Genomic DNA, 20,148 nt, shown 5'->3' on the forward strand with positions numbered 1-20,148 from the left:
GTCACTTAACCTCAATTGCCTTGCCAAAAAAACAAATACAAGTATCTCCTTTGATCCATAGATTTTACAGTTGAAGAAACTGAGGCAAACAGAGGTGGAAGTCTACTTACTGCTCCACCTACTCCTACACCATCCATCTTCATGAGTAAGTCTATATTTCAGTCTCAGATTCACTATTTTTTTTAAAAAAACAAGACTGAGAATACTTGCATTATCAATCTCATAAGATAGTTATAAGGAACAATTGAGATATAGTCATTAAAGCTCCTTTATAATCACAAAGTACTACATACAATGTGTGATGATGATGATGATGATGATGATGATGATGATGATGATGAAGAATAGGCCAGGCAGCTTCTCTCTTGCTGAACACTAAGTGATTTCCTATTTTCTGGAGAATATATTATTCTGGTTTGATAGATCTCTTCCTGTACACACTCTCAGAAATCCCTAAGGTCCTTATCCTAACTGATGGATAACAATGCAGAGAATTTCAGAGAATAATCACTCTCTCCTAGCTTAAAAAAACTTCCTTTATTGACTTCTCTGACTTCCTCTTATTGTCTCACTGCCAAGTCAACCCCCTGGTTCTAGGCAACTGTTAAAAGGCATTTTCTACAAAGTGAGAATCTTTTCTCCCCTTCCCATCCCCCCAAAATTTATACAATGTCCTACCGACTCAGGCATTAGGGCCCTTTGGACTTCTGATATATCCAAATGCCAGAACATAATGGAAAAGTGAATATTTCACACTCAGATTATTTTTTTAACCCTTAAAATGTTAACAAAAGAGAAGTCTGAAGACGGATTTCTTTAAATGACTGTTTCCACAAGAGTGATGCCCACTGAAAGTTTATATGGGATTGTGGAAAGAAGGTTGGACCCAGGAAAATGGGGTTCAAATACAATCTCAGATGATGACTAGTTGGCTCATGTAGGTGCTTAATAAATCTTCATTGACTTAATGACTAATAAGGAAAAAGATCATTTGACCATGGGGTCAAGTAATTCAATCTTTCAAAGTCTCTATTTCTTTATTTATTGAAAAGAAGAGCCCATCTTGAAGGTTTATTGGGAGGAAATCACTTTGCATGTCTTAAGATGATTTATCAATGTGAGTTTACAAGACCACACATTTAGAGTATTAAAGGAGCACAAGCCCTAAACCTCAATTTACAGACAGGGAAAATTGAAATGTAGAGAGGCTAAGTGACTTGCCTAGTGACACAGCTAGTATGATATGAATCCTGATCTTTTTGATTCTGGTGACAATTTATTGTGCTACATTGCTTTTTATGAATAATAGTAATGTCATCATTAATTAATATGTTATTGTTCAATTGTTTTTCATTTGCATATGACTCTTTGTAATTCCATTGGGGTATCTTTTTGGAAAGAAACTGGTGTGGTTTACATTTCCTTTTCCAGCTCACTTGACAGATAAGGAAACAGGCAAAAAGGGCTAAATAACTTGCCTAGGGTCACATAGCTAAAAGTTATCTGAGGCCAAATTTTAATTCAGAAAGATGAGTCTTCTTGACTCCTCACTCTCTATCCACTGTGCCAACCAACTGTCCCTATTAATAGTGTGCAGCACACATTAATGAATAACATTTATTCAGAGCCTGGGGTGAACACATTCTTTGCCTTCTGAATGTAGGAAAATTGAGAATAAAAACAGATTAAACTCTAAAATAATAATACGTAATTATTAAGAAGGTTTTCGGCATATAAATCCATAATCATTAAGTTCAAGTTGAAATATATTATCAAAATCTGTGACTTTCAAATGAAAAAAAAATTCTTCCCCCTTTCTATTTACTTCTGAGAGTAAAGTGTATTCACAGAATCTAAGTACTTTCCACTCTATTAAAAGCAGGGGAGAGAACCTTTTTTTTTAGACTGTTTTGCTTACTTCACAGATTTTCCTCCCCTGCAGTTTTCTTTCTTTTGGTTTTTTTTTTTTTTTTGGTATTACTAAGACACTTGTATAAAAACAGGATTGTTGTTGCTTAGCAATTCATCTGTTCCAGCTGCTTATTCAACAGTCCCAGTTAAAATTCTCAGTTTTTTGACATTCTAATTACTCAAACAAGATTCTTCAAAGCTTATTTCTTCCTCCTTTCCAGTGGGACATGGAGGTCACCAACTTCCTTGCATACCTAACTGTAACTTCTTAAATCGTTAGGAGCAAGTAGGGTATGTATGCTGTCTCTGTATATAAATCTATAGTGAAAAGATCAACAGATTCTGTCAATAAACAAATGTATGTAATTTTCAATGCTGTCTTCAGATGTAACCTTAACTCTTTTCCCATGCCTGCCCCTTTCCCAGAGCTCTGTTCCCCAACTTTCCCTTTAAAAGATGCAATAAAAAATTTCCTAGTCACCCATCATCATAAATACTGACATGGTAAATTATCCTCTGTTGATTTATCTCCCATAAAGTGTCTATAAAAGTCATTCCCTCCCTCTCCCCTAAGCTCCCCCACCATCATAACTTCATCATTCATAATCTTTATACTTCCCTTTTTCCATGACAGAAAGGTTCCTTCATTGCTATGGGTTGAGCCTCACCCCAATCCCACCCTTGGCTGCCATCTCCCCACACCCAGGGGGCTCTAAGGATTCCTTACCTGGCAGGCAGTTGCATTCAAAAGTAAAGTCACCCGTCTGCCGGCAAGTCCCTCCATTCACACATGGTGAAGGAGCACACGGCACATAAGGACTGTCACAGTGCTGTCCAGTGAAACCTTGTGGGCACTGGCATTGGTAAGAGCCCGGCAAGTTGAGACATGTGCCACCATGCTGGCAGCGCCCGGGTGTGTCACATTCATTCAGGTCAGCGTCACATTTCTGTCCTGTGTAGCCTGCTGGGCAGTTGCAGGAGAACTGGTTTGCTATGGTGGTACACGTACTCCCATTTGCACATGGCTGAGATAAGCAGGCATCTATCCACTGGCAGTGCTTTCCTATGGGAAGGATAGTCACACTTAGCAACCTGACAAAAATGGTGTTCCTCTAGGCTACCATTCCCCAGCTCCATTCTCAATACCCAACCCACTTTTTTTAACTTACAAAGGATGCACCAAATTCCTAAACTAGCAGGTATCAAAAATACTTTTGGACAACCAGTCTATAACTAATAAGGAGCTGATGGCAAGACTTTTCTGATAGCATCCCCCAAGACCTCCTTGAATATATGTTCCAAAGAACCCAGGTCATATCAGCAGACTTATCAGAATAGATGAATAAAGAACATGAAGCCTCTCTCTGAGGGCAAGAAGGTAATATATATTGTAGGTTAACTTAGCAGGAACCCCAGAAGTTACAGCATCAGGTGAGGGTGTGGATTATGAAATAATGCAACCTTAGTTTGGTGTTCTTCAAAGATCTAGAATTTCACCAATGCCGGTACTCTTCTCCACTGAAGAAGTCTACAACCCCTATTAGGCCTCAGGAAACAGTTTTCATGAATTGCAAAAATTTTACTCCCTGGTGGTCATGATGGGATCCTTCAACCTTCCTATGATGGGGCTCTTCAACTTCCCATGAGAAGGCCCTTTAACCTTCCTATGATGGAGTCCTTCAACTTTCCCATGACAGGGCCCTTTAAATATAGCCTTCTTTCAACAGATCGCTAAGATTCCACAACCTACAGGAAGTCTTTTTGGATTTCCCAAAATGCAAGTGTCTTCCCTCTGTTGATCATCCCCAATTTATCATATATAAAGTTGATTCTCTATTGTCTCTCCCCCCGCCCCAGCCAGGAAATTGTGACTTGCTTAAGATCATAGATGGGTCTTTTCTTTTCTTTGTAGTTCCAGTATTTAGTACTGTAGCTATACCTAAGCACAAAGCAGGTACTTTAAAAATTATTTTTCCCTCTCTGTCTCTCTTCCTCTCCCTGTCTCTTTGTCTCTTTTTCCCCTCTTTCTATCTATCTCTATCTCTCTGCCTCTGTCTGTCTCTCTCTTCCCCTTTCATTCCCAATGAAAATCCTATTTAAGATCAGCAGGGTAGGTAATACTCCTATTTTATACATGGGGAAAACTGGAATTCATTGAGATTATAAGGCCAACAGAAGGTCACAGGGTTAGTCCAGTTCCTTTGTTTTTAAGTCCAATGCTCTCTGCATATCATCATAGTATTCTCAGGATGGTGACACATGTTGGCCAAGGTGTGTATATATACACACTATGCAGATACTTCCTTTTATTAGAAGAAGAAGTTCTGTGCTCTTTTTAAACACCCTCTGAGAAACAGCTTTATCAAGAAAGGTTTCCTCAAACCCTAAACAGGGCTTCAACTACAGGTTCTCCCCCTAGTTGGCTGAGGGAGATGGACAATCCTGGTTCTCTTGGCCAAGGGAAAGCATGGATCCCCTGTGGGTACTTCAGACTCACTTGAAAAAGAAAAGGAAAACCATAGTTGTGCCAAAAGAAAGGTAACTGATCTAGGTTCCGATACTCCCATCCTCTTTTCTTATAAAATCTTCTACTTCTTCTATTGGAAAGAACAAGGAATTGTCATTAGTGGCTAAGATATGGTAGAGCAGAAGGAAGGACAATTGTGCTCCTGGTCATTGGTTGATGAAAGGCAAACAGTTCAGACACATGCTCATCTCTGTCAAGTTCCTCTACCATCTCTACATCATTTCTCCCTCTTAAAAGGCCAAAGTAGAAGGAGGTGTGTGTCTGGCATAGGTGGAAGAAAATGTCCTACAATCCATCTACTCTAAAGAAGAAATACCAAGAACCATCAAGACCAATAAGAGCCTCCTATCAAGGTGGAGAAGGCACTGCCTTGAGTCCCAATCCCTACCTGTATGGCCCGGTGGGCAGATGCAATCATAGGTGTCTCGGCTACGCATCTGACAAGTCCCTCCATGCTGGCAGGGGCGAGAGACAAAGCAGAGGTGGGAGGTGGAATACTGGCAGTCCTCACCCGTGAAGCCTGGAGGGCACCGGCACATGGCCTTCCCCTGCATGGCCACAGCCACACAGGTTCCCCCATTCTGGCATCTGGTCCTTGCACAAGGATCTAGCTGCTGGCAGTACTCCCCCAGGAAGCCCTCTGGACACCTGCACAAAGGAAAGAGTCGTTCATCAAAACAACAAACTACAAGAAACCATTTTAACTGACAGCCCTTGGCTCACGCAACGCTGCACATCAATTTCCCTTAAATCTCATTTCTATAACAAAGAGCACAGTCCAAGCTTTAGCAAAGAAGTTTAAATGAAGCAGATGAAAACATCAATGTGGGAACATTTTGACCTCCCATCCTTTCTGCTGCCTGCTCCCAGGGTATTATACAGATCAGAGAGCTTAGAAGGGACTGGCTTATGACTGAATAATGTTCTCATAAGTCATCAAGTATAATGACCTAATTTTACGAATGAGGAAACTGAGGCTGAAAGGGCTTAATATCACAGAGATAAAGAAGTAGCAAAGCTGGATTGTAATCTAATTTCTCTCACTCCAAGTCCAACATTCTTTCCATGAAGTCAAGTTGCTTCAGATGTTTAAGCATCTTCTATTTCATGTCTCAAGGAAGAGAGGAGTAAACCCTTGGGATTAGAATGAACTGGCTGTCATCTAAAAGACAGCAGTTCTCAAATTAAATGCATAATCTTCTATCCTCAACATGGTTCAATCTCCCAAATCCTTCTCTTCATACCAATCACCCAGGTTGCAAATTTCGAAGTCATCTCTGACTTTTCTCTCCTAACCCTACTAACCTCCTCCATATAATATCACCCTCTAAATCCCACCAAGGGTCCCTTTTCTGGGTCTCCCTCATTCATTTTAATTGTAACTCAGCCATCTAGCTGTGCTGGGAAGGTGAACCAGAGCTCTTCAAAGATTTACCAGAAAATCAGAAGAACTGATCGGAAGATAAGTTCCTTTGAGAGCAGGGACTATTTCATTTCTGTCTTGGTATGCACAGGAACTAGAAGTGTCTGACAGACAGTAGATGTTTAATAAATGCTTACTTAAGGGCAGCTAGGTGGCACAGTGGATAAAGCACTGGTCCTGGAGTCAGGAGGATCTGAGTTCAAGTCCAGTCTCAGACACTTAATAATTGCCTCATTGTGTGACCTTGGGTAAGTCATTTAACCCCACTGACTTAAATAAATATTTTTTAAAAACTCTAAAAAAAAAATAAATGCTTACTGATATATAGTATGGACCCAATGAAAGTCAAGAATACAAATTCTGTCTTCATTTGATGAGCCCACTTAAGCTTAAGATCATCACCAGAAGACTGGTGATTGAATAATGGCATTCTTTAGTCACTAAATTCATGAAGTTGTCTCCTAAGATAGGGAAAAGTGGGTCTAGGAATCTGTTCTCACATGATCATAAACTAACATACATGTACACAAACACAAGCAATTTGTAGCTTTTGTAAAAGGACCAACATTACAGAAAAACATCTCAAACACTGGATGTTCATTGATCAGGGATGGAATCAAGGGGAATTAAGGGAAATTCTTGTTTGAATGTGAGCTGGATGGTCAGAGGTCTCTTTTAGCTCTGAATATATATGTACCAAGGAGCTAAGGAAGATACATTATAAATCTTCATATGGTCCCTATGTCTGGGATGGTTTATATTTGACTGTCTATATGAAATAAAAATTAATGGAGTCTATATATGATGTACTCCTCCTAACTATACATTGCAAGGACTGCAATATTTTTTTCCTTGGGGAGAAGGTATGCCTGTTAAAGAAAAGATATTTCTCAAAAGGCCATGATTACAAAACAGCTACTGAATTACAAGAGGCAAAGGCTTGTGAGAGGAAGGACAACCACAAGGAACAAGGAAACTGCAATGGCAGAATAAAAGAGTGAGAATTATGGAATGGGCTTAGATTCCTAGTCAACCATGGATGGATTCTGAGGTGAGTAGAAAAGAGAGAAAACATGCTAGTGAAGGCACTAGATAAGATACAATCTAATACATGTTTTTACTTACCCTACCCCAGTAGCTAGGCAGCTTAATGAATAGAGCACCGGCCTGGAGTTGGGAAGACTTGAATTCAAATTCTGCCCCAGACATTCACTTCTAGCTATGTGACTCTGGAGAAGTTACTAACCCTCTTTTGCCTTAATCCACTGGAAAATGAAATGATAAACCACTCCAGCAAACCTTTGCCAAGAAAATCCTATGGGCAGTTATAGTCCAAAGGATCATGAAGAATCAGATGTGGCTGAATAACAACAAATACCCTTTATTTCCCATCCCAGCTGCAGAGACTGTCCAAGCCTTGCCTATTGACAGCCCAAATTATTATAAGGATAAAAGATTGTGTTCTACAGGAATGTGGCTCATGTTCTCTTAATTTACTTTTCATTTCAAGTTCTGAATGAATAATAGGCTGTGTTCTGAAAACCATTTATAGGTTTTGGTCTGCTAGCAGACCTCAAAATAAATGACCATGCCATCTCGCTAAATAAGACCTAATCCCTACCTTCAAATAATTTACAATTCAGAAGGGAATAAGACAGGAATATAGGAAAAGCACAACACATAAAGAGAGCCCTGAGGAGGGAGAAGTTACTTCCAATTGGAGGACATTAGAGACTCGATAGAGAAGTAGCACATGAGTTCACCGTCATCAGAGGATCAGAAACCAGGCAAAGATTAAGAAAAATAAAGAAAAAAAATTATGAGAACAAGGGTAAAGAGGTGAAAAAGAAAAAGCCATTATTTGAGGTAGAGTGTACAGCCCAAAGGTGGAGGAGAAAGGACAAGAGAGAAAGGTATGATAGTCTGTTTATTCAGGACTTCACAGGCAACAGAGTTTAGATTTAATTCAGTAGGTAATATGAGCCACTGAAGGTTTTTAGGCAGGACAAATTGTGTGTGTGTGTGTGTGTGTGTGTGTGTGTGTGCATGTGTTTGACTGACAGTGATGTGTATAGTTAGGAAACTCTGGAAGTAGCAAAAAGTATTAAGTAGTCAAAGGAGATGTCATATATGAAGGAATAGAAAGGAAAAGACAAGTGGCAGAGATATTACTGGGATAGCCAAGAGAGCTGAAAAATAATTGAATAAGGGAGGGGTAAGGAAGAAATATCAGTTTTCTTGATTGGGAACATGGCAATATCACAAAACAAACTAGAAAAATTAGGCGTAAGGGCAAATCTGGGGTAATAATGTATTCAAATGTGGTATTTAGTAAGATGCCAATAAGGCATGGTGGTTTCCAGGAAGGAATTTGAATCTGGAGCTCAGGAGAAATGTGAAGGCTATTGATAGAGATCTAGGAACCAATCATCCATCACAAGATGATACAGTGGGAACAGGAGAGATCAACAAGGAAAAGAATGTGAAAAACAACACCAAGAACAGGTCAGTAAACCTATATTTTTGACGGAAAGAAGCCAACAAAACATGTAGAAAAGATATAGTCAGAGAGATAAACATATCACAATTTTGCTGTTGTTCAGCTGGGTCCAACTCTTCATGACCCCATGGACCACAGCATGCTAGGACCTTCTAGTCTTAACTAACTCTTGAAGTCTGGCCAATTTCATGCTCATTGTTTCCCTGACACTATCAATAAATCTCATTCTCTATCATTCCCTTTTCCTTTAGACTTCAATTTTCCCCAACATCATAGTCTTTTTCCTATGGGTACTGTTTTCTCATATTGGGCAAAGTATTTAACCTTCCATTGTGAAGACTGAGTTAACTTCATTGTTTTGACTGATTTGATCTTATCATCCAAGGGGCTCTCATAAGTTTCTTCCAGAATAATTCAAAAGTGTTGATTCTGCAACACTTAGTTTTTCTAATAGTCCAACCTCATTGCTACTAGAAAAACCATTTTGACTCTATTTAACTTTGTGGGTAAGGTGATATCTTTACTTTTTACTTTGCTGTCCAGAATTGCCACAGCTTTCTTCCCCAAGGTTCAGATTTGATCTTTTTGTATTTGTTGTTGTAAATGTGAGTTTAGGACTTTTGGTGAAGCTCTAGTTGCTCAGTCATTTCAGTGATGCCTATTCTTCATGATTCCACTTGGGGTTTTCTTGGCCAAGATAATGGAATAGTTTGTCACTTCTTTCACTGGTTCACTTCCATCTGAGGAAACCGAAGCAAACACAGTTAAGATGCCTGAGTCACATAGCTGGAAAGTGTCTGAATTTGAATTTGAACTCACAAAGATGTGTCTTCCTAACTCTAAATTCAACATTCTATCCACTGTGCCATCTAGCTGCCCCAAAGAAGACAATAAATAGCTTTAAGTGTTTTAGAGATTCCAAGAGCATAAAGAGGCTAAAAAGGTCACTGATTATGGTGATTAGGCCATTAAAAAAAGTTTCAAGGTGGTTAGAACTAAAAACAGGTTCCAATGAACAGAGGAGAAATTGAGCAGAAACACAGTAGTATACACTATTAGCCTGGGGTGTGATATCCAATTCAGTGAGCATACATGAGCTATTATGAACAAGACTTCATCTCTCTGAACCTAGGAGTAAGCTCTCAAAGAGGAGTAAGCTCTCAAAGACTACTTGATGCTCCCTAGGCTTCAGGAGAATGGTTCCTTCCTTCACCTTTATCTTCAATGGGACCTGAATGTAATTGTGACTAAATTACTTAACTAGGTCCATTTCCCAATCCCAGTCCCCCATCTTCTCCTGCTGTAGTCAAATGTCTCTTTCCTCTCTCCCTCTTGTCCCCATGGTCCTCTGAAATCCAATTTTCACCTCATAGAAACTATTGCTTGAGATCAGCAATAATTTCCTCTTTGAGAAAGTGAAGTTTTTAATCTTGCCTAAGTTCTCCATTATGTGTGAGATACCAATTATCACACCTTTCAAGACGTTCTTTTTACACCTGACTTCTGTGTCACTTCTACCTTTTCCATTGCCCTCTTTTGATGATTCAACTCAATTCTAAGCATTTTCACTGGCTGCCTCCCAAGCCTGGAACACTCTCCCTCCTCATCTCTGCTTCCTGGTTTCCTTCAAGTCTCAGCTAATACCCAATCTTCTGCAAGAAGCCTTTTCTAATCCTCCTTAATCTGAGTTCCTTTCTTCTGAGATCACCTCCAATTTATCCTGCATATATGTATTTGTTTGCAAGTTACTTCCCCCACTCAGTGCTGAATATATAGTACCCAAAACAGAGCAGGTGCTTAATTAATACTAGTTAATTGACTGCCTGGAATCCTTCTTAGTTTTAAAGAAAAATTCATAATTAAAGGAAATACTAAATTTCTGTTAAATATTGGTCAAAATAAAGAAGCAATTTTTTTTTCTATTTAAGTCACAGACCCCCTAAAATCTATCCATGAACTACTTGAGCATGTCTTAGCCTGGAAACTCAGGCTAAGAATCCCTATTTTTAGAAATGATCTGATCTCTCACCTTGTATAAAAATCCATTCTATAGGAATAAAATTCAACATAAATTAACCTTCCACATACAGATTTTTAGCAAAGCATTTGATAAATTCTCTCACATTGTTCTTCTGAAAAAGTTGGAAAGAGATGGACTATCCAATTAAAAATTCTGATCGATTTGTAAATGCCTGAATGTCCAGACCCAAAGAATATTTATTGATGATTCAATGTCAACTTAGCAGTAGGTCTCCAGTGGAATCCAAAAAGATTTGTGCTTGTGTCTATGCATTTTAACATTTTTTATTAGTACTATGGATAAAGACATAGCTAAATTTACTAACCAGATTAAGAGATTGACAACATACTGAGAGGAACAGTAAAGATCTAAAAATCAAAAACAAAAACAAAAAAACCCACATGGGCTATAACACTAAGTTGAATCTAATAAAAAGAAATGCCATGAAGAAAAATGTAAACCTCACACTTCAGATTTTCTTTAAAAAAAAAAGTACAACTTAACAAGTAGAGGATGTGGGAAGCCTGGTTAGTCAGCAGTCTGTCTAAAAAAGATCTGGGGATTTTGGTGGACTGCAAGGTCTATGAGTCAACAATAGGATACGGAAGCCAAAAAAGCTAATGCAATCTTGGATTGCATCAAAAGAAAATAATTTCAAGGACTAAAGAAGTGGCAATCACCCTGTCCTCAGCTCTGTTCTGACAAGGGAACCAATGATAAATTATAGTGAATCCAAAAGACAGCAACCAGGATGCCTCTTGTCTATGGTAAATGAAGATCAGCTGAAAGAATCTGAAGATGAAAAGGTTCTAGAGAGGCATCATGGCCAGTCTGGGATATTAGAGGGTTATCATGTGGAAGAGGAATTACAATTATTAACTTTGGTTGGAGGGAAGGGGAGGAAGGAGAAATAAGTGAAAGTTGCAAGGAAGCAAATTTATGCTTATTATCCTGAAGTTTCCTAATAATCCGAACTGATCAAAGGCAAAGGAGCTACCTAGGAAAATGGTGGCCAGGAAATCTTCTGGAGGTCTTAAAGGTTGAATGATTGTTTATTGAAAGATATAATGAGAAATTCCATTTAGGTCTAGTCTCACTCCAAATTTCTGTAGTTCATAAGGCACTGGTGACACAAAGATAAGATTGTCCCCAGTGCATGCATGCGCACGCACACACACACGCGCACACACACACACGCGCACACACAAACACACACAGTATAGAGTGATCAGAAAGAAGGAAGAGGAAACCAGACAAAGCTCAAGAGGAATATATAAGGGAAAGGAGAACACTCAGTAATTTTATGGAGAAAGTGGCTCTTCAGTTGAGTCAGGAAGGAATAAAAGGATTTCAAGAGAGAAGGAAATCTGGCCTCAGACAGTTAATAATTACCCAGCTGTGTGACCTTGGGCAAGTCACTTAACCCTACTGCCGAGAGAGAGAGAGAGAGAGAGAGAGAGAGAGAGAGAGAGAGAGAGAGAGAGAAGGATGAAGGGAGAAGGCTTCAGAGACAAAAAGGACAGAGAAAGATGATTATTATGGGACAGCTTGTGTTTCCATTTGGCTGGATTAAATTACATGAAGAGGGATGATGATGATGATGATGATGATGATGATGATGATGATGATGATGATGATGATGATAGCTAACATTTACCTAGTGCTTCCCAAGTAGCAGACATTGTTCTAAATATTTTATAATTATAACATTATTTGATATTCACAACAACTTTCGAGAGGTAGGTGCTATTACTGTCCCCATTTTACAGATGAGAAAACTGAGGTAAACGAGGGTGAATGCCCAGGATTTCACAGCTAATGAGGTGAGGACACATTTGAACTCAGGTCTTCCTAACTCTAGACCTGTTGTGAAGACTGAAAAAGTAATTTGGGGGAGGAAGTATATGCAAGGTAATGGGAGTTAATATTTTATCCTAGAGGCAAGAAGAAACTACAAAGTTTTGGTTTCTCTGTTTGTTTTCTTGTTTTCATTTTTAAAGATCAAATGCTGATCAAATGGGCATCAGAAATATTTTGGAAGATTTTCAAATATTTGACAAATATTGGCCTATCTCTCCTTAATCCTTTCTTCTCCCAGCCAAATATGCCTATTTTCTTTAGCTATTCCTCATTTGATGAATTATCCTGGATGGTCTCTTCTACTATACCAGAAGTACTATTCTCATTTGGCAATAATGTTTTTAGAACATGGTTCTAGTTATAATTTGACCAATGTAGAATATAGGGGGATTATGATATGGTCACCATATTTCTATTACTTGGCTTAAGTTTTAAAAAAAAGCTTTGGCTTTTTGCTTTAAAAATCAATAGCAGTGATAGATGAATTTACCTTGATTTTGTGGCCAATTAAAAACTCCAGTTACTTTTCATATGAAGTATTAGACATGTTTCTCCATCCTGTACTTGTGCAATGAATTTTTTAAAGTTACAAGATATGGCATGGCAGCATTGTGTAACAGACAGAAGATCAGTCATGGAGTCAGTAAGACCTCAAAGCCTTGCCTCTGACACATATTTGCCATACCCTTCTCTAAGTGTCCCAGATAACTCTCATAAGACTATGAGTCGTAGAACAACAGCCAAATCTACATTGGTAGCAGGTTTTTGCTCACTGGAAGAACCCCATACTCATGAAGCAAATGTCTGGCCAAACAACATTACAGAATGTGATTCATTCTTTTATCCAGCTACTTAATAAATGCCCTAAGAAGTATTAGTATGTATAATATACTCTGCTAAGATATTGGGGAGGCAGGACACAGGTCCTAATCTCAAGGAACTTCCATATGGGAGTGGTGATCAGAAGATACAGAGATAAATTTTGCTCTTGTTCAGTCATTTTTCAGCTATGTCAGACTCTATGTGACCCCAATTTGGGGTTTTCTTGGCAAAGATACTGGAGTGATTGTTTTGTCATTTCTTTCTCCAGTTCAATTGACAGTTGAGGAAACTGTGGCAAACAGGGTGAAGGGACTTCCTCAAGATCACACAGCTAGTAAGTGTCTGAGGCTAGATTTGAATTCAGATCCTCCTGCACTCTATTCACTTTACCACCTAGCTACCCTATACAGATAAATAGGCAACGGGAATATGAGAAATGCATAAGAATACAAAGTAATAGGTATTCAGATGAAGAAAGGCTTACTTTCAGCTGAGGTCTTTACAGTGGAGGCTGAGCAGAGCCTTGGAGATTGCTGACAGGTGGAAATAACAGGGAGGGCGTTCCAGAAACAGAAAACAATCTGACCCAGGGAACACAGGATGTTTTCAGGGAACAGTGGGAAGTCCAGCTTGGTTGGAACAGTGGAGTAAATGGTGGGAGGTTGGGGAGGAAGGGGATATGGTAGGTAATACAAGATGTCTGGAAAAAAGAGAAGCAGGGGTTGGCACCTTGGAGGTCCCAAAGACTAAGCTGAGAAGTCTGAGCTTTACTGAGAAAGGCACTAAAGGGTTCTGATCAATGGAGTATTGAACATGTAGATCAAGAGCATTATTCTCACAGAAGTGAGAAAGCTGGTTTGATAAAGCTGGGAGAGAGAGGTACAAGTAAAGAGGTAAGAAGACCTGAATGAAGACATTAACAATAGAAATGTAAAGGAGAGTAGAGGTACATAGGATATTGTGGAAGAAGACTTAAAAAGGTCTGGCAATCCATCAAACAATCAAAAATGACTCTCAGTTTGTAAGAATGGGCAATGGTGACACTATTGATAAAGGAAGCATTGTCAGGAAAGAATAAGTTTAAGTGGGGGTGATTTTCATCCTAGATATGATATGCTGATCTTGAAGTGGCAGTGGGACCTTATGGAAGAAACATTAGTAGGTTATTGGAACTATGTTTCTTAAAGGAGAGAACTGGAAACTTCTTACATAGAAGTGATAGTGTTAAAGGTAGAGAAGACTTCACACTAAGGGAAGATGTAATAAATTTTATTTCACTAGCACAGATTTCTAGACAATTTAGACAAATTTGCTTCTTGTCTATAAAACCAAAGGATACAAAGGGCAGTCCAAATACTTTATTGTACAGAGAATAGAATAACTTTAATGAGGTTGAGGGACTCATTCAACATTTGTCATGTGAATTTGTCTCACTATTCCTCCCTTCTTGCCACCCTTTGCATCTTCATCCAAATTGTTGACAAAAAAATTGATAACAAGACCAGCAAGGATAAAACCTTCCTACAGGCTGATAATGATTCATCAACCACCGTTCTCTTGGGATGGTTATCCAGCTGTGAATCTAACTAATTCTACTGTCTTACAGTTTTCTATCTTACTCAGAAGAATATCATGAAAGCCTTTGCTCCATACTTTAAATGAGGATACAATATGTCTACAGTATTGCCTAGATGTTACATGCAATTTCATTTGCTTATTTTGTTTACTATTTGCTGATGCATTTTGATTTTTACACAAGTCACTTCTTAATGCTCCTCCCCCTCCCCACATTGAACCTCCCCCTGTAACAAAGAAAAACAGCTAATAAACAAAACTGATAAAATGGCAGTCTGGTAGTAGCCTTCTTCTCTTGGCATCTACCAGAATATGCTTCAAAATCTGTTCACCAAGAATTGACCATGATAATTAATCTCAGTTCAGCTATAGTTTAGTGTTGTTTTCATCTAAGTCATGGTGGTCATTATGCTTATTTTTTGCCCTGCTTCCATGTACTATTTGCCTAAGTTTTCTGAATCCTTCCTATTTCTCATATCTTGAGGTATGATATACTATTCAATGCTAGTCACATACTTCAATGTGCCTACCCAATCATCTGGTTTCTTTCTCTCACAAAGGGTGGTACCATGAATAATACTCTACATTGCACTGTCCTTAAGGTCTGTATACAATTTCAAGACATGGAAGTCAGTATGTTGATTGACAAAATTCAGTGCTTTTTTGATTCTGTCACAAATGCCTCCCCGTATCTTCCATGGAGAATTAACTACATTATCCTCTGATTATTCAATTTCTAATCATCATTCAGGGTGAATATTATTTTTGTTCATTTGTATATTTTCTGTTTTCATAGTTTTTTGTGTCTCTTTCACATGTCTGTCCTGACTTCCCAACTGAGAGTAAAATTCCTTGATTCTCTAATGCATATTGTTAACTAACTTTTAATTGTATGGAGGTGCTTAACTGATTCCAAAACTGATGTTGCTTTCACAGAATGAAAGAAGCATCTTTCAAGGTCTGCCTTCTAAGCATCCTTCCAAGTGCCTTTCAATAACTTACTAATACTAGAGGTTATCCAGTCCAACCTCCCCATTTTAGGGGGGGGGGGGAACTGAGGCTGAGAGGGGCTAATGATATGCTTCAGATTAAATAGAAGAGCCAGGATTTCAATTCTGGTCCTTTGCTTTCAAATCCACCATGGTTTCCATTTTTTGCTCATATGACCTTGGCTTAGTAAAACAAATCAGTTGCAAGAAGCCAATGTGACCCTGAGGGCACAGCCAGCCTCCCAGCAGCTCCCAGTGATAGACACAATTACAAATATGAAGTCGGAGAGAATCTTGAGGTGAAAGAGACAATTCATGCCTTCTGGAGAGTATCCCTGGCCCACAGGGTTGGGAAACGGGGTAGCTCTGTTTCCTGGGAGTACCAAAGGATTCGGTGCCTGAAAATAAAAGGGTAGACGGCTCTGGGTTTTTTCCAAATAGTTACAGTTCAGTAATGCTCTGAAACAGGAGGCCAGACTCCACGGCACCTACACTTTCCTCCAAGCTCTGCCATTTGATTAAGAACATTTCTAGCCCGCCTTTAGAGAACTGCCCAGTCTTTAATACAAAAACAGCATGTGGGAAAGGTGCATATGAAAAACTCTCTGAAGAAAACTGAGTAAATCTAACAGCTGCCTGCCGTTCTCAATCTTGTATAGATTCGGCTCCCTCCTGGAGCGCATTCACCATTGATTTCTGTAACTCCTTCCAAGGCTTCTTTCTAGTCCACTCCAATCTCACCCCTGACTCTGGAACTTTGAAAGAAAATAAATCACGGGCAGGGCTAGGAAAGAAGAGGAATACATTTTTTTTTAAAGTAAGGGAGTGCTTTTTCATGAAGTAATTCCAGGAACTAATCTGAATACTTATCAGGCCTGATACATTTGGTTCCTTTCCTTGGGGTGGGGGGTGGGGGGGAGAAGAACAAGCAAAAACCTTATGTTCCTATCAGGAGAGTATCCAATTCTTTAACCTTACTGCTCAATACATGCACAAAAACACATTCTCTCATGCTCATACTCACATACACACACACACATACTCTCACCCATACACTCTCACATACACACACATATTCTCACACTCACATAAGCACACATTCTCTCATTCATACTCAGACACACACACACACATTCACCCATACACTTTCACATACACACACATATTCTCACACTCATACACTCTCACATATATACATATACATACCCACACACTCTCACATAGTTACACACATACAACTAGGAGCTCCTCCTACTAAAAAGTTTGCATCTCTTCCACTGGAATGAATACTCACTCAGTTCCCCTTAATGAAACTGAGGAGAAGCAGACCTCCACTCTATGACACCCCCAGAAGCCTGGATTAGTTCACATGTAGACACTTTACAGATTTCAGCAATGCTGGGATTTGAATATCAATTCCAATGGCTATAGGTCAGGATAAGTTTCCCTAGTAATGAAGGGCAGAAAGATTTGTTCTTTCAAGTTTCCTATGTGAATAGCCACTCGTCTAGAGAAAAACTCAGCACTGTGGCTGCCTGTGGCAGCTCCAAGATGACTGAAGGTTGAACAGGAAATAAGCCCCTCTTCCAAATAAAAGCCAGTGTTCTTTCTCGCCTGGTTTTTTCCACCCAGAGTTCTCTATCAGCGGGGTGAACACAAATCGCATCCCAGGGTTTTGTGAAGTTTCAGCTTTCTTTAGTCTAAGTCTGATCATTAAAAAACAAAACAAAACAGAACCTCATTGCATACACAAAAGAAAGGGGGGGGGTGCATGCTTTACCAAACAGCAATTTCAAAATCATGATTTTTAAAACACTATAGAGAATCTGGAACGGAGGGGAAAAAAATGTCTCATGTGGGCTGCGTCGGCCCTGCAGCTGCTCCTCATTAAAGCTTCTCCTTTACTCCCTCTGGGCTAGTTTCCAGCACAAAATTCTTTAGTCAGAACTCTGCTTTCAACCCACTTTCTTCTTCCCCTGGGCCTTGCCTCGCCACCCAATCTGCAGTGGCAGCCTGCCCTGATGTGAGCTTGAAGGGGGGAAGGCTGTCACTGAGGTGTGGAGGGACAGGGGCAGATAAACCCCAACATCCCCCCTCTCAAAAGAAAAAACCAACTAAGAGCATGCATGCACACGTGTGCGTGTGTGTGTGCGTCTGTGTTTGTGTGTCTTCTCTTCTCTTCACCCTAGAAACAAATATCTGGACATGGGCTATGTAGAAAAAAGGACCAGATTCTGCCAAGGAGATCCCTAGTCCTCTCCTCCTCACTATGCCTCACTAAGCCAGCTCATCACTCTGGAGGAAAATAAATGCTGCAAGTCACTGCCATCTTTACCCAATCATGATTCCCACTACATATGTAACTACCTAGAGGTTTTGTCCCAACTCCAGATGTCTTTGCTGATCAGCAACTCTCTTCCCTTTTTATTTGGGGGCCCTCCATAATCCGCACAACCCACTTTTCCTCTCATCTGCTTTGAACAGTTCTCTGCAAAAACTTTTAAGTGTTATGTCAAGGTCAGCTATTATTATTATTATTATCATCACTCTCCAACATTAAATCTCTTCTTCTTTTCTCCCCTCCCCCAACTATTCATCATCATTCTGTGTTAACTGTTATACTAAAAAACAAGCTTTGAAATAAAATACTATCAAGTTTATCAAGTCTAAAGCCTGGTAAGGAAAGAAAGAAAAAGGAAGAAGTTCATACATACTTCTTCTTGCCAAGAGAAAGAGTAGTGGGGGGGGGGGGGGGGGGAAGGAAATACCTCAACATGTCAGCAAGGGGGAAAAAAGTGAAGCAAAATGAAACAAAGGTTTGAGAGGAACCCAGAAATGAGAACTTGAAGGCTTGGGTCCCATCCCTTCCCAGGGGAAGGCATCCATCCCCCTGAGGCCCAGGACAGGGCTGTTTGGGTAAGAAACTTTTTGGTGCTTTGCTCAATTGAAAACAACAGTCAAAAGACACAAACACACGCTCCGAAAAATAGTCTTCTGACATCCAATAAACAAAGACAATTATACACTCCAGGCCAGCCATTTTTCTACTATGTAAATTCAGCTTCCTGAATCACGTTTCTGCTTTTTTTGCTGTTGCTATAGAAGTATTTCACAAAATGGTAATCTTGGTTCCCACATTAGCCTGAATGATTCCAAATTAAAATTTTCCCACAGGAAAATAAGTTTGAAGGGAATTGTGAGGCTGGGAATTATTCTCTAAAGCTCCACTTTACTCAGCTTGCATGTGTTTGGTGATTCCCCCCTCTTTTTTGAATCAAGCATTAAACTTAAACCAAATGCAATAAACCTAAATTAGAAATAAGCTGAAGTGCTATTTTAAGTAGTCTTAACATGATGAGTGAGTTCACAACATCACTCATCTGAAACTATTAAATCGGTAACCATTTCAATGGGAAAATGTGCTTTATTTGCACAGGACCTTGGGGGAAAAAAAAACCCTTTGTCATTTAGGTCACAGTCCAGGCTGAGTTATCAGGGCTCAAAAGGCAAACCGAGCCCCAGCATGGCCAGTCACCCTTTTGAAGGAATATACAAACACAACACAAAGTTGTTCTTATTGTTGCTGTGAGGTTCCTCTTGTCTTCTGGAACTGAATCAGTTGCCTGCCATATTTCAGGATAATGAATATACTTTTCAAAAAACATCTACTTGGGATTAAACAAGTGACTTTTTGGATGTGAGCTGTCCAGGACATGATAACAGTTGAAGGACAAACTATATGAATTTTGTTATTTACTTAAAGAGATATTCGTTTCAGAGATAAAGAGGGAAGCAATCCTTCCTAACTTTCTCACCTAGCCCCCAAAATCATTATCCAAAAGCATGGAAGTCATTACCCCACTGCATGTAATAAAATGGTTAAGTTGGATAGAAGTTAATTTCCCAAAACAATCTCCAGGTAATTAAGAGAACAATAAAAAAGCATCAAGGTAGGGGCAGCTGGGTGGCGCAGTGGATAAAGCTCTGGCCTTGGAGTCAGGAGTACCTGGGTTCAAATCCGGTCTCAGACACTTAATAATAATTACCTAGCTGTGTGGCCTTGAGCAAGCCACTTAACCCCATTTGCCTTGCAAAAACCTAAAAAAAAAAGCATCAAGGTTCACATTTGTCTTGCCTCTCTTACAATCCACCCTCACCCTGCCCCTTGAATGCAATCCCTTTCTCCTTTAGAAATATTGGCAAAATGACCTTCAGAATTTAGATTACTGAGTGGTTCAGATTGAATTATGTGCTTATAGCTCTGACCTTTCAGCTTCTTCCAAGACCATGGAAGTCAAATCTAACAACTCCAGAAGAAGCCCTCCAACAACTTAAGCTGTTCTGATGTAAATCCTCAGCTATTTTGGGGTCCCACAACTTCTGGAAACCATCGCTTGGCTGGGGTTTGCCATTTTCTTTTTTTTTTTTTTGAAAAGATTTTTTCAGTTCCAAACTAAATGTTACTCAAAGAATACCAAGTTAAACTTAATAGTGCAGATGAGCAGAGGGAAACTGCCTTTC

At 39.4% G+C, this 20,148-nt stretch overlaps 1 protein-coding gene across 2 annotated transcripts in view; it reads right to left on the reverse strand.

The window, feature by feature from the left end:
• The window catches only part of NOTCH2 (notch receptor 2), a 160,066-nt gene that overhangs the window by 72,980 nt on the left and 66,938 nt on the right, over positions 1-20,148 (reverse strand). The window contains exons 3-4 of one of the 2 annotated variants that reach the window (XM_074188582.1): positions 4,950-5,086; positions 2,639-2,974 (exon numbers count right to left, since the gene is read on the reverse strand). In XM_074188582.1, the coding sequence (XP_074044683.1) occupies positions 2,639-2,974; positions 4,950-5,086 (473 nt within the window). Of the gene's footprint in view, positions 1-2,638; positions 2,975-4,826; positions 5,087-20,148 lie in introns of both variants that reach the window. The other variant, XM_074188581.1, reaches the window with a different exon arrangement.

Source organism: Macrotis lagotis, chromosome 5 (assembly GCF_037893015.1).
Source record: "Macrotis lagotis isolate mMagLag1 chromosome 5, bilby.v1.9.chrom.fasta, whole genome shotgun sequence".
Classification (NCBI taxonomy): domain Eukaryota; kingdom Metazoa; phylum Chordata; class Mammalia; order Peramelemorphia; family Peramelidae; genus Macrotis; species Macrotis lagotis.